Raw genomic sequence first — 13,369 nt, 5'->3', positions numbered from 1 at the left:
TAAGCATTAATATAGCTTTAATTTGACACCAATCGCAATATCCTACGATTGCTATAAATTGAGAAATCAATCAACATAGGTTTAACAGAAAATCGGAAAATTCGTAGGTTTCCCAGCGCTTTTCCGGGAAATGACCACGCTTATTTTGAACCTTTAATGATCCCCTACAATAATTTAAAACCCAATTTTGGTTACATGCGGGGGACTTACTGTATGTATAGTGAATAACGTTCTTTTCGCGTATACATAATGATGTTTCACTAAAAAAAAGAGCGCGAAATAACATAACCTCAAAAGTTATAGTGAAGGTGTGAAGAAGATTTTCCAAAATATTTGACTTTCTTGCATTTTTCATTTTATAATTTGTGAGATACTAAATGTGATTGTGCTCTTAGAAGATGAGTGTTAATACTGGAAGTCTTAAAGCCAAAAATTACGTTGGGTAAGACAGAGTTGAAGATGTTTTTAAAGGAAAATGTTTTGGATTGTGAATGATTATTCTTCCGTGGGCGTCTTTTTAGGAATTCTGGATCGGAGTTTAGCTTCAAGGCAATACAGGACAATGAGAGGATTGACTTTCGCTATGGTTTCAAGAAGCCCACCGATTCTAAAGAAAGGAATGGTTATCTCCTTAATCTGCACTCTGTAAGTCCCAAGATTCATTTTCTCCTTTTGTTTGGTTCCTTAAAATGACATTTTATTAGGCTGAAGTGCTGAATGATGATCGGCAGTTAGTAGCAGGGCTCGATATGTACTTTTTGGAGATGACGGGAGCACGATTTAAGGCCACAATTGTCTATCAACCATACTTTTTTGTACTACCCAAAGCTGGTCAGTTTAGTGAAGTCCACAGATTCCTTGATAGAAAATACGCCGGGCACATTGCAAAGTCCGAAGCAGTGGAAAAGGAAGATCTTGAGCTACCGAATCATCTCATTGGGCTCAAACAGAACTACATTAAGCTCTCATTTCACAATCTCAATGCTTTGCATAAGGTGCGCCGGGAGTTGCTGGCTGCTGTAAAGAAGAATCAGGAGAATGCAAAGAATCATACAAACTATATGCAACTCCTCGCAGAAGTGGCAGGAACAGCTGGAACTTCCCGTGGGAGTGATTTATTCAATTCTGACTATATGGAATCCATTGTGGACATCCGGGAACACGATATTCCCTACCATGTGCGTGTTTGCATTGATCTCAGCATATTCTGTGGCAATTGGTACACTGTCACATGCTATGGGAGGGATAATCCAACCATAAAGCCCTGCACGGACATCATTGATCGCCCTGATCCCATTGTTCTGGCATTTGATATTGAAACAACGAAGCTTCCGTTGAAATTTCCGGATGCAAATACCGATCAAATTATTATGATTTCCTACATGATTGACGGGCAGGGGTACCTCATAACCAATCGAGAGATCATTTCGGCTGATGTGAAGAGTTTTGAGTATACACCAAAAGCGGAATTTGAGGCAACATTCACGGTATTCAATGAACCCAATGAAAAGGCAACAATTGAAAAGTTCTTCGGTCACATTAACGAGGTGAAGCCACACATATTTTCCTCCTACAACGGGGATTTCTTTGATTGGCCATTCCTCGAGACCCGTGCTGCTGTCTATGATATTGACATGAAGCAGGAGATTGGATTCAGTAAGAATCGCGAAGGGTACTACTTGTCACGCCCAGCCGTGCACTTGGATTGCTTGAATTGGGTTAAGCGTGATTCCTACTTGCCCGTGGGATCGCAAGGGCTCAAAGCAGTGGCTAAGGCTAAGCTGCGGTATGACCCCGTGGAATTGGATCCAGAGGAGATTTGCTCTCTGGCCGTTAAGAGGCCCCAAGTACTCTGCAACTATTCCGTGTCAGATGCTGTTGCAACATACTATCTCTACATGAAATACGTGCATCCCTTCATATTTGCCTTGGCCACAATTATTCCCCTTGAACCCGATGAGGTACTACGCAAAGGCTCAGGGACACTATGCGAAAATCTCCTTATGGTCCAGGGCTTCCATGCGAATGTCATCTTCCCCAATAAGCAAGTTGAGGAAGTTAACAAAATTGCCGAAGGGTATGTTTTGGATTCTGAAACATACGTCGGGGGGCACGTAGAAGCCCTCGAATCCGGTGTTTTCCGTGCTGATATCCCATATCGTTTTCGTATTGATCCCGAAATGATTGCCACCCTTCAGGCAGACGTGCCCAAAGTCCTCCATCATGCTATTGCCGTTGAGAAGGGCGTCCCAATGGACAGTGTGACGAATTTATCCGAAGTCTCAGCTGCAATTGGCACTGAGCTCGAGGCTCTTCGCAATGTACCCAATAGGATTGAACATCCGGTCATTTATCATTTGGACGTGGGTGCCATGTATCCCAATATTATCCTGACGAATCGCCTGCAACCCTATGCCATGGTGAATGAAACAAATTGTGCCGTTTGTGACTTCAATGAACCCACAGCGTGCTGCAAGCGCAACATGACGTGGTCGTGGCGCGGTGAGATGCTCCCAGCGACAAAAAGTGAACTCCAGCGAATACAGCAACAATTGGAGACTGAAACATTCCCTCCCCTCTTCCCTGGAGGTCCCCCGCGGGCCTTCAATCAACTCTCGCGCGAGGATCAGGTGGCATATGAGAAGAAACGCCTCAATGATTACTGCAAAATGGCCTATAAAAAGCGCAAAACTACACGCTTGGAAACCAAAACGAGTACAGTGTGCCAAAAGGAGAATAGTTTCTACGTTGACACCGTGCGTTCCTTCCGTGATCGTCGCTATGAGTACAAAGAGATGACCAAAGTTGCCAAGGCGGCTGTTGTGGAGGCCCTAAAGACGGGTGATGCCACCGAAATAAAAGCCGCAAAGGGGCGTGAAGTTCTCTATGATTCCCTCCAACTAGCCCATAAATGCATCCTGAATTCCTTCTATGGATACGTAATGCGTCGCGGTGCTCGATGGCATAGTATGCCAATGGGTGGCATTGTATGTCTCACGGGTGCAAATATCATCCGGAAAGCCCGTGAAATTATTGAGAAAGTCGGGCGACCCCTTGAACTTGACACAGATGGTATTTGGTGTATTCTCCCGGCGTCTTTTCCGCAAAACTTCACTGTACGCAGCGCCGAAGCGAAGGGTGGGAAATTCATTGTGTCCTACCCCAATGCAATTCTCAATGCCATGGTCAAGGAACATTTTACGAATGAGCAGTACCACGAATTGGTGGATAAGACCGAGGGGGAACGCCCGAAGTATGAGAAAAGGGCGGAAAATTCGATTTTTTTCGAAGTTGACGGGCCATACTTGGCCATGGTACTTCCGGCTGCCAAAGAAGAGGGGAAGAAATTGAAAAAGCGCTATGCTGTATTTAATTTTGATGGTTCAATTGCCGAACTCAAGGGTTTCGAGGTGAAACGACGCGGAGAGTTGCAACTTATTAAGAATTTTCAATCATCTGTCTTTGATGCCTTCCTCCAAGGGAGTACGCTCGAAGAATCCTACGGAAGTGCAGCTAAGGTAGCAAACTACTGGCTCGATGTTCTCTACAGCAAGGGTGAAAGTATGCCAGATAGCGAGCTATTCGAATTGATTTCGGAAAATCGTTCAATGTCACGAAAACTTGCAGACTATGGCGCACAAAAATCAACATCAATATCAACAGCAAAGCGTCTGGCGGAATTCTTGGGGGATCAAATGATTAAAGATGCTGGGCTATCGTGTAAATATATCATTTCGGCCAAACCTGAAGGTGCCCCCGTGACAGAACGGGCTATTCCATTGGCAATCTTCCAGTCCGAAGCCAGTGTTCGCCGTCACTACCTGTCGCGATGGCTAAAAGATCCAAGTATGGGGGATGCTGATATTCGCGATGTTCTCGATTGGAATTACTACATTGAACGCTTGGGTGGGACAATTCAGAAGATCATTACAATCCCAGCTGTCCTCCAGGGGCTCTCAAATCCGGTGGAACGCGTGGCACATCCTGAGTGGCTACACAAAAAAATCCTACAGAAAGAAGATGTCTTCAAGCAGAGAAAGATTGATGAGATTTTTGCAGCACAACCAAAACCATCAACGACGATGACGACAGATGTTGTTGCAGACATTGAAGATTTAACAAGAGATGCTCCATCTACATCACGAGACACACGACCAATTTCAATAAAGCGAAAGAGACAAGAAGTTCTCGATGGGGAAGAATCAATTGAGAGTTTTTTGGGCACACGACCACCACTTGGGCCATCACGTGAAGAAGTTCAGGAGTGGGTGAAGTATCAGAAGAAGAAATGGATGCTGCAACTCGAGCAGCGTGCCCTGGCACGAAAGGGTCGTGGCAAACAGCAGAGGATTGATGAAGCAGCAACGCGGCCGAAGGATTTCTCCGATTTTAGACACACAAAAGCCACAATTGGTGGATTCTTGCGGAAAACTCAGTCTACCCTCCTCGAGAGCACGTGGGAGATTATTCAAATTGCCGAAACGGACTATCCGGGGAATTTTGTAATGTGGATCCTCATAAATGGCGAGGAACTTCACAGGATACGACTCACTGTTCCCCGTGTATTTTATATAAATCAACGAACACCATTGAGTGCGGATCTTGAGGATGCTGAGAATGCTGTCTTTAAGAAAGTTCACAGGATTCTACCACGATCGAGTCCTGTGTATCACCTATATCGCTATCAGATTCCGGAACAGACATTTCAGGATCGTAAACTCGATATATTGATTGATCTCACAACGCCAGACATTGAGGGGATTTATGAGACACAGACGAGTCTTCAATTCCGTACGCTGGTTGATTTGGGATGTAAATGCGCTGTGCAGAAAGGCGATAGGCGACGGACAAATACAGATAATTTTTCATTGGAACAACTTGAATTTCGGAGTGATACAAATCGCACGTACCTCCAGAACTATGGACAACTGAAGAAGATCTTCCTCTATCAGCATAGTAGTGCTTCGGGGAAGAGAGAAATGTGGGGTGTATTTGTACCAGCAACGAAGAAAGCAACAATTTTGGTGTTGGACACTGTGCGCACGAATCAAATGCCCAATCTTCGTACCCTCTACGGTAGTGAGGTGAAAGCCCTGATGGAACGCAATGGGCAGGAAAAGCTCTCCACAAGTGAGATGGACTTTGACGTTATTATCGAAACTGATGCCAAGAATATTCATAAAAACATCCAGAGAATCCTTTCGGGGTGTAAGCATGAAATTAAGGGTCCTACTTTGCTATTTCTTCAAGTCTCCATGGGGCTCAATCAGCTCACAAGTTCAATACCGCAACTAATGGAATTCCCACAGGTACAAATTCACATTACAGACGAACTATCCCTGTTGTCTGCAATCAATTGGCAACAGAATGGATGTCGATCAATTATTCGACACTTTCTCAACCTACCACGTGTGGTGGAATCAATGTTGCGACAATGTAGGTACTACCACATACCCATTGGCAATATGCCCACGGATCCCATTCTCTTTGGGGCAGATTTGTTCTTTGCGCGTTACCTGCAGAAGAATAAATTCATCTTGTGGTGCTCAAAAACAAATCGTCCAGACCTTGGGGGACGTGAAACGGATGACAGTCGCCTCCTAACGGAGTTTGATGATGGCAATTCCCGCGTGCAGAATCGCAGTAATCTCTATCCCAGCATCTCTGTTGTGCTGAACATTGAGAATCTCGCTGTGAGTGCTTTACTGCAATCAAATCGAATTCAAGAAGCTGAGGGGGCATTCAATGCAGTCTCCTTTGACATGATACCCCAGGGGTTTGTCGATGAAATGCTCGAGGGACGCTCTAAAGCAACATACGATGAATCCTCCCATTGCAACTCAACACTTCGTGTGATGCGTCTCATGGTGAACGGGTGGCTACGTGATATATCTCTCAATCGCAGCATCTTCTCTGATACGCAAGTTATGCACTTTTACCGTTGGATTAAATCCCCGGCCGCATTGCTGTACGATCCTGCACTGCGACGTACAATGTTTAATCTTGTCCGGAAGTACTTCCTGCAGCTCCTTGCGGAATTTCAGAGACTAGGAGCAACAATAATCTTTGCAGATTTCAATCGAATCATCATTAACACGGGAAAGGAATCCCCAATAGAGGCCATCAACTATACGGATTACATTTGCCAAAATATTCGCAACAAGGAAATGTTTCATGGGCTACATTTGGCTTTCCAGCAATCTTGGAAGTATCTCTTGTGGATTGATAATTTCAATTTTGGCGGTATTCGCATTGCACCCGCGACAGATGGTGAATCCGATGCACCACTGGAGATTGAGATGGCATTCAATATTGTGGATCAATTGCCAAAAGAGGGGAATTGTGGGGAATATTTGGAGAAGCTAATATCAGGACTTTTGACAAGCCTGGCAACGGCAGAAACACCCGAAAAGGCCTTTGAGGAGCATTCCCATCGTGCCTTCACCATTGTGGAACATATTCACAAGAAGTTCAATTATCACGCAACCAAGCCGGCTCTACAATTTGTCACAGCGCTCAATAGAATCCTCTCCGTTGCGGAATGCTTTACACCACAAGTGGAATCTCTGCATAGGAATTTACTTAAATTGATTGGAATTGGGGAATTCAGTGAAGCAGCCAAGTGGAAGGACACCACACATAATTTCACCCTTATGGAGGTCATATGCAAGGCTTGCAATCATTGCAGAGATCTCAATCTTCACAACGATCCCCACAGGGCACTAAAGGATGGAGTGTGAGTGTTATAAAAAAAATACAAATTTTGAATCTGTTTATTTAATCATTTAAAATTTTAGGCCTGTTTGGCTTTGTTCTCAATGCTTGGGATGCTACAGTACAGATGAGATTGAGGGATTGCTGCTGGAAATTATTCAGCGGAAACTCATGTCATATACCCTTCAGGACGTAAAGTGTGTCATTTGCAAACAAATCAAACTGGACAATATGACGAGAGTTTGCGAATGTATGGGAGCCTTCACCAATTTGCTACCTCGCGAGGACATTCAACGGGACCTTGAGAGTTTCCTGGTGGTCGCTGAAGAATATCGAATGCCTCTGCTTGAGAACTTCATCAAGTGGATAAAGAGCGTTTATTGAATTTCAACAAAAAGAAGAAAAAAAACATTAAGGTAAGACTGCCCCTTTTACTTCTTTCTCACATAGCTTGGCTCTCTTCTTGGTTTTCCATCATCATCTTCCACTAGGCGTTTCTTCTCCCGTGATACCTTATCGGCAAGCTTCAAGTGCGCCTCAACAATTTGCTTTTCACGCTTAATCCTTTCTTGGAGTTTTTTGTAGGATTTTTTCTTGAGATTATTCACAGCTTCAATGTCTTGTTCTGCCAATTCCAAATCCCCAATTTGCTCAATTTGTTCAAATGTCATTCGATTTGTTTTATTTCCCAATAGACGTGGATGTGTCCGAAGTCTTTTAGCGACGTCAAAGTCCTCAAATTCATCTTGGTCCACGAAGAAAGTGTGTTTGTTCCCGATGGTTTTGGAGTCAACGATATGGAGTTGCGATGATAGCCTATAATAAGGAAATATATTTTGACTTTTGTAATTAAATCTGAATAATTAATATAACAATGACGCCTTACTTGTTCACCTGAGCTGTTTCAATCGTTCTACGAGACGTGAGATACTTGAGGTCTTGTGTCTTAAGCAGAAGAGACTCATCCGTGACCTTCTCTTTGGGTTTTCTCTCACCGATGTCAACAAAGTCTCGCTTAGGCTGCAAATTATTATAGGTTATTAGCAAAATAATTTAGTTGGCATTATTAATTAGGAAGAACCTTACCTTTTGGTTTATCATATGGTGATAGAATTCATCGGTATTCTTATTGAGAGCTTTCTTTTTCAGGAGTTTTATCGTCTCACGTGTTTCCTTGTAGTGTTGCGCTCGTACTTTGTAGTCCTTTTTCTTTTCAAGAATTCCCAGTTGCTTTCTTGATTCCGGCTGATGCCGTTCCTTGTGAATCCTCTGACTCATTCTTTCAAACAAAATTCTTCCTTATAGCAAAGTTATTATTATTTAATTAAAAAAAAACTGTTTTCTTTAGTAAACGAACCTTATTTTCTATTTATTAATACGTCCCACATTGACACCTCAACTCTTCTTCTTTTTAAGTTTTGCAGGGCCGGACGTCGTTTCGACATCCACACAGTCGACACCTCTATTCAAGCTCACTCATACAATGTGGATCAATATGGGAATATCATTTATGTTTTCATTCCTTCAAGAAATAGGGGTTTTCAATAAATATTAAAGCATTCTCAGCTTCATCAATAAAATGAACGAAATAGGATTTTTTTTACAATATTTTGAACGAATGAATATTACAAATAAGATTTATTTTATTCTTCTATTATAAAAATTAAATTGAGAAACCTTTTTGATTCCCATCAAGATGTACATTTTTCTTTCCTAGAATAACCACTTGGGTGCGCCACTGTCACCTTCTTTTCTGTAAGGTCACAGCTATTGCAATTGACTCAAAATATTTCATCATCGTATTCCATATTGAAATATTTCTATTTATATTACACATGAACGACATGAACCGTCAAAGAATATTTTTTAAATTCTAATTCATAAATACTATAACAAACAATATTGCTTTCTTTTGCAAGTGTACAAAAAAATGTGCGTAGCAAAGCAAAGTAAGCCAGATGAATCACAAGCCCTACATGCAGTCTATGCTTATGTATAGCTTATCCATCGCAGTGCTCTTGACAAAACGCAACCGAAGAGCAACAGTTTGAACGCTTTTTGTGCTTCTTTCGCCATTACTTTGTGATTGTTGTTCAAGAATTCACTTCAATCCACCTTGCAAGACTCCTTGAAGGGAATAGTGTTGCCTTTCTTTTGTTTTTTGCAAGAATATTTCTTCATTTCTGTGTAATTTCTGTGATTTTGAGTGCCTCATAATATCGTCTTGTCGCACCCACACACACATACAAATGGCGCGATAGGCGAGCTAACAAAAAAAAGTACTGCGAGTTTTGTTATCAATGGGAAAATAAAAGAGAAATAATAAAAAAAACAACGTCACCGAGTGGCTATTTTAAAGTTCTCGCGGGCAGCGAAGGAGTGAGGAAAAAAAAAAGATCAAGAGTGTGAGAGAGTGTATTGATGAGACTGCATGAAAACTCTCAATTACGTGACACTAAAGCAGCAATACTTTTACACCTGTGGTAAGCTTCTTTTATTTATTTATTCCCTTCTTTGTGGTCTTTCACCCTTTATCCTTATAATTCCCTTGCATACTGTGTTTTCCCCCCGTAAAAAAAATCAGGCGAATCCCCCATTTATAGAGACGCTTTGGTGAGTGTGAGAGCGAGAGGGAGCCATGGGAAAAAGGGTCTCACAGCCGATGAGAGAGCATTCATTGAGAAATGACTCCCATTCATACAAAATGTTCATTCATGAGTGTGTTGTATTTATAGTTTTGTGTGAGCTGAAAGAGCCGATGCGAGAGCGCTGCGCAACTTTTTCTCCGCGCGACGATCATGCCGAGGGGTACAAAACTTGTCCCGGTGACGCCTTCTCCGGGTATCTCTTCCACTTTGTGTGCCCCTCTTTTGGCTTTGCAATATCGCAGCTCTGCTCTCGCATGCCCAGCAGAGAATAAGAATTAAAAGAAAAAATAAAGTAATAGAGTAGACAAAAAAGAAAAGAAGAACTTTAACTCACAAGCGGGTGTTCTGTTGAAGTTTAAATTCTCTGCTTAGGCAAGGCACATACGGGGACGTCAAAAAAATCGCTTTGGTTGCAGGCAGGCAGCACAAAAAAGTGCCCCCATGTCTCTTCAAGCGACCTTTTATTAATTAATTACTGTCTCCACCTTGGGCACGACAGAAAAGCGGCAAAAAAAACATCAAGCGCGCTTTCCTATCAAAATCTTCTCTCCCCCCACCAATTTGTGTGTTTGGGGCGTACAATCAGTAAAACATGAAATTCGATTAAAGATTGATTAAATTCCATGAGTTTGTGTGTGAAAAATTCTCCATAATAGAGTATAAAAAAATGAATCAGAGAATTGGTTGGGAAACAACAAGAAAATACACACAGAGCGCCTGATAGAAGCTTTCCAAGAAAATAAAATATCACGCCAAACCGCACAAAAAAAAACACTTAATTTTTGCCACGACCATATTGATTATTTCTCTCTATATGCTTTTTGACGGGATTTTCCCACTGCGTCTCCCGCACAGAAAAGGGGCCCACGAGTCTCAAAATTCACTCACGCAGCTTTCCTTTTGCACCTGAGAAAGGCTCTTCAACTCATATAGAGTTATATGAAAAAAAAAGTCTGTGTGTTTGATTTCATGGCAAAACGATCTTCTTTGTCTTCAGAGACAGTCTCTTCACGTTTTTTTTTCTCATTTTCTTGTCTCCTGTATATGCCTCATTCTCAGGTCTATTTACACTTTTTCTCCCTTCGTGTTCACCTGTACACACTCTCTTGCAAGATGATCTCTCTCTGGTGTTGTGCAGAAAAAGGGAAGAAAACCACTGTGCAGAGATACCCAAGATATATTATAATGTACATTTTATACAGAGATATATCCCGGAAAGAGGAGCTGTAGGATTGACAATAAAAATCCAATTATTTTCCCAAAAAAAAAAAAAGGAGGAGTTTCTTGAATAGTTTAAAATGTTATTTTCACGTCAGAAATTACCAAAACGTAATTTAGAGAATGATGAAATGTCCAAAATGATTAAACTAATTGTTGGCGATCGAATTAAAATTAAAGGTGGAACATTTTTTTTTATTCATTCATACAAACTCAATTAATTGAAAATTGGTCAAATGGTTTTAAATAATGCAGAAAGACATGCAAGTTGCAATTGACAGTGACACAAAATGTTGAAATGCACAAAAACTTGCAAATATTTAAGTAAGATTTTCTAGCTAAAGATAACCCATGCAAGGGAAGATCTTGTTTTCTGATAAAAATTCACTTCAAGTTCACATTTTATAGCTAAGGTAAAATGTTTTGTATTTTACCTACAATATATCTCTTTTAGAGTTTGTTTTTTGTATGAAAAAGCCATTAGGAATATGTTTTTAAAATTTTAATGATTTCTTTTCTTTTCAATCTCTGCATACACACGCACACACGCAGTATTCGTAAGGAGCCATGGCTTTGGAAATAACTGAAGAATTGGACAATTATTCACTGCAAGATTCAACGTTCTATGAAACATTTAGTGGTGATAAGAGGATGTCAATCAATAATTTCCAAAAGCCAGTGAAGCAGAAGAAAAGAGTGACTTTTCTCCCACTCCCAATCTATCCAAAGGTGAGTAATAGTGGAGGAGGGATTTCACTTTTTTTTTTTTTCAATGGTAGACTTGTGAAGAAAAATTGATTGCTAATAAATTTTATTTTGCAGGATCAAGATGAACCCCTTGTACGTATCAAAGAAGAACCCGACTTCGATGGGGTTAAGGGTATACAAAAAGTTCCGAGCCTCTCAGATTTATCCGACACTGAATCCTCAATCGGTGAGTATTTTTTTTTTATCTATTATCTCTTTGTGCCTTTCCCCTTGATATACTGCATACATTATATAGTACAATATTGCCTATAGTGGGTGCTTGTTCGGGTAGAATGAGAGGCGCTCATAGGGTAATAGAGATGAATGAGTACCATTAGGCGGTGTTTTTCCACTGGAAATCTAATTTTCAAAAATAACACAACAAATGTGGGAACATGAGATACGGCAGGGTAATAAAATGATTGGCTTTTAAAATGGTCTCTCAGCATCACTGATTTAATTATGCGTCCACTTGTCTGCTCAAGAAGGTTTTACCTTCCACCACAATAATGCATCCTCCATACTGCGTGTTCTATTTTTTCTCCAATTTTATTAAAGGAATTTATTTTCCCATGAGCACGTCGGAAAATAAAATGTTGCACAATTTTCCATTGAACGAGAAAACGTCATTACCACTACAAACTTTTCTTTTACTCCCCATTAGGGATGAAAATTAATGGATATATTGCAATATTGAAAATATATTGGGGGTAGGAGAATGTTGAGATATACAATATACTATGTACTTGTACAATGTACATAAAAGAATTGTGTTTTTATTGACACGGACACACAACAAGTGTGGATGGAAATATCCCTGAGGGGGGATATTTAACAAGAGGACAGGCAAATAAAGTGCAAATGAAGATCCTTTTGGGTGGAAATAAGTCAGCCTCAAGTCTTAATTACAAATCGGGGTTTTATAAGTAAATATGTACATTGAACACCTCCCTATACATATATAATATATGTATTCTCTCGAGTATTTTCCACAATATAAAGTTGATTTTAATTTGTAATAAAATGCCACATCAGTACCATATAACTTTATATACCTATACATATATATATGCATATGTACATATTCTAATTCTCGATCTATCAAAGAATATTTACATTTATAGATGAAAAAAAAATAATAAAAGAAGAAAGAAAAGTTTTTATTTAAAATTTCTTTTTGATACCTAAATAATTTGGTATAATTATTTTTTTTTTTGGTCTTTCTTCCCCACTAAAGACCAAATAGTTAATTAGATTTTCCTTTTATCTCTGTGTGGCGAGTGTTTTGATTTTATGCTCTTTTTTTTCTATCTCCATTTTATTATTTTTGTTGTTATTGTAAAATGCAAAGGGAGTCTATTTTCAATTGATGTGGGCGGCTGTTGGGATGAATAAAAAAAAGAAACGGATTTGATGCACCAACTATATTACCTAATTGAAGTTTATCATATGCTAGCAAATATATGTATATATATAAAATAAAAGATATATTCTCAAAGCTAAGATAAAAAAAGAGACTCCAAAAGAATCTTGTTTGTTTACATTATTTGTAATTGTGCTGTAACAAGACGCAGTTTGGAGGCAAAAGATGAGAAGGAAGGAAGAAAAAAAAAGTTCTTTTGATATAAAAAGAAGAGAGTAAATTTCAGCATTGAATGTTGCAGAGATTTGAAGAAAAGAAGAAGGTGGAAAATGTGCCTCCGCATCTCTCCGGGACTAGCCACGGAAAATTTATAAACAATTTTCCCTTAATACAATTTTCTATTCCCCGCGTTGTTTCTGCACTCCTACATAATATATATATATATATACATAATATTTGAAAAGTTGTGAAGGAGAAAAAACTTCACACAACTGGGGAGATTTAATAATATAAACAAATTCAACCATTTTGATTATTAAATAAGAAAATGCTATTTTTCCTCCATCTCATCTTTCTCTGTTTAATTTTTCTTCACTCACCCACCAATAATAAAAATTACATTTTTACATTGATATTTTAGTATCCAACACGCACATTCCGATAAACGTTGCTTTTTGTT

At 39.9% G+C, this 13,369-nt stretch overlaps 3 protein-coding genes across 6 annotated transcripts in view; 2 read left to right on the top strand and 1 right to left on the bottom strand.

The window, feature by feature from the left end:
* The first annotated feature begins 284 nt into the window (after positions 1-284).
* On the top strand, positions 285-8,228 carry LOC129786766 (DNA polymerase epsilon catalytic subunit 1). 4 transcript variants are annotated; one of them, XM_055821984.1, is made up of 5 exons: positions 285-442; positions 522-645; positions 705-6,736; positions 6,798-7,130; positions 7,410-7,607. In XM_055821984.1, exons 1-4 carry the CDS (start codon positions 399-401, stop codon positions 7,096-7,098), a joined length of 6,501 nt encoding a protein of 2,166 aa, XP_055677959.1. In that variant the 5' UTR covers positions 285-398; the 3' UTR covers positions 7,099-7,130; positions 7,410-7,607. The 4 variants fall into 4 exon arrangements, with proteins under 4 accessions (XP_055677959.1, XP_055677961.1, XP_055677960.1 ...); XM_055821986.1 differs by lacking the exon at positions 7,410-7,607 and adding an exon at positions 8,139-8,228 and having other exon boundaries at positions 304-442; XM_055821985.1 differs by lacking the exon at positions 7,410-7,607 and adding an exon at positions 8,131-8,186 and having other exon boundaries at positions 304-442.
* On the bottom strand, positions 7,073-8,110 carry LOC129786777 (probable U3 small nucleolar RNA-associated protein 11). The gene is made up of 3 exons (XM_055821999.1): positions 7,801-8,110; positions 7,601-7,734; positions 7,073-7,530 (listed from the first exon to the last, which is right to left on the bottom strand). The coding sequence occupies exons 1-3, from the start codon at positions 7,990-7,992 to the stop codon at positions 7,146-7,148; spliced, it is 711 nt and encodes a 236-aa protein (XP_055677974.1). The 5' UTR covers positions 7,993-8,110; the 3' UTR covers positions 7,073-7,145.
* A 472-nt stretch (positions 8,229-8,700) lies between the features above and the next one.
* Positions 8,701-13,369, top strand: part of LOC129786770 (ETS-like protein pointed) — a 29,311-nt gene continuing 24,642 nt past the window's right edge. The window contains exons 1-3 of the mRNA XM_055821992.1: positions 8,701-9,197; positions 11,133-11,309; positions 11,403-11,514. Of these exons, the coding sequence (XP_055677967.1) occupies positions 11,148-11,309; positions 11,403-11,514 (274 nt within the window). The 5' untranslated portion in view covers positions 8,701-9,197; positions 11,133-11,147. The remainder of the gene's footprint in view (positions 9,198-11,132; positions 11,310-11,402; positions 11,515-13,369) is intronic.

This window comes from Lutzomyia longipalpis, chromosome 1 (genome assembly GCF_024334085.1).
Source record: "Lutzomyia longipalpis isolate SR_M1_2022 chromosome 1, ASM2433408v1".
In the NCBI taxonomy this organism is placed as follows: Eukaryota; Metazoa; Arthropoda; class Insecta; order Diptera; family Psychodidae; genus Lutzomyia; species Lutzomyia longipalpis.
Note: the sequence above shows the minus strand (reverse complement) of the source record. Positions and strands in the feature narration are given on the sequence as shown.

What these genes read in the sequence shown, in the direction of transcription:
- LOC129786766 (XM_055821986.1), top strand. Translation starts at nt 399, where the DNA reads ATGAGTGTTAATACTGGAAGTCTTAAAGCCAAAAATTACGTTGG. An exon ending in AAAGCCAAAAATTACGTTGG is followed by an intron (nt 443 to 521) that starts GTAAGACAGAGT and finishes GCGTCTTTTTAG; the next exon opens with GAATTCTGGATCGGAGTTTA. An exon ending in AGGGCACTAAAGGATGGAGT is followed by an intron (nt 6,737 to 6,797) that starts GTGAGTGTTATA and finishes TTAAAATTTTAG; the next exon opens with GCCTGTTTGGCTTTGTTCTC.
- LOC129786777 (XM_055821999.1), bottom strand. Translation starts at nt 7,992, where the DNA reads ATGAGTCAGAGGATTCACAAGGAACGGCATCAGCCGGAATCAAGAAAG. An exon ending in ACCATATGATAAACCAAAAG is followed by an intron (nt 7,735 to 7,800) that starts GTAAGGTTCTTC and finishes AATAATTTGCAG; the next exon opens with CCTAAGCGAGACTTTGTTGA. An exon ending in GAAACAGCTCAGGTGAACAA is followed by an intron (nt 7,531 to 7,600) that starts GTAAGGCGTCAT and finishes TCCTTATTATAG; the next exon opens with GCTATCATCGCAACTCCATA.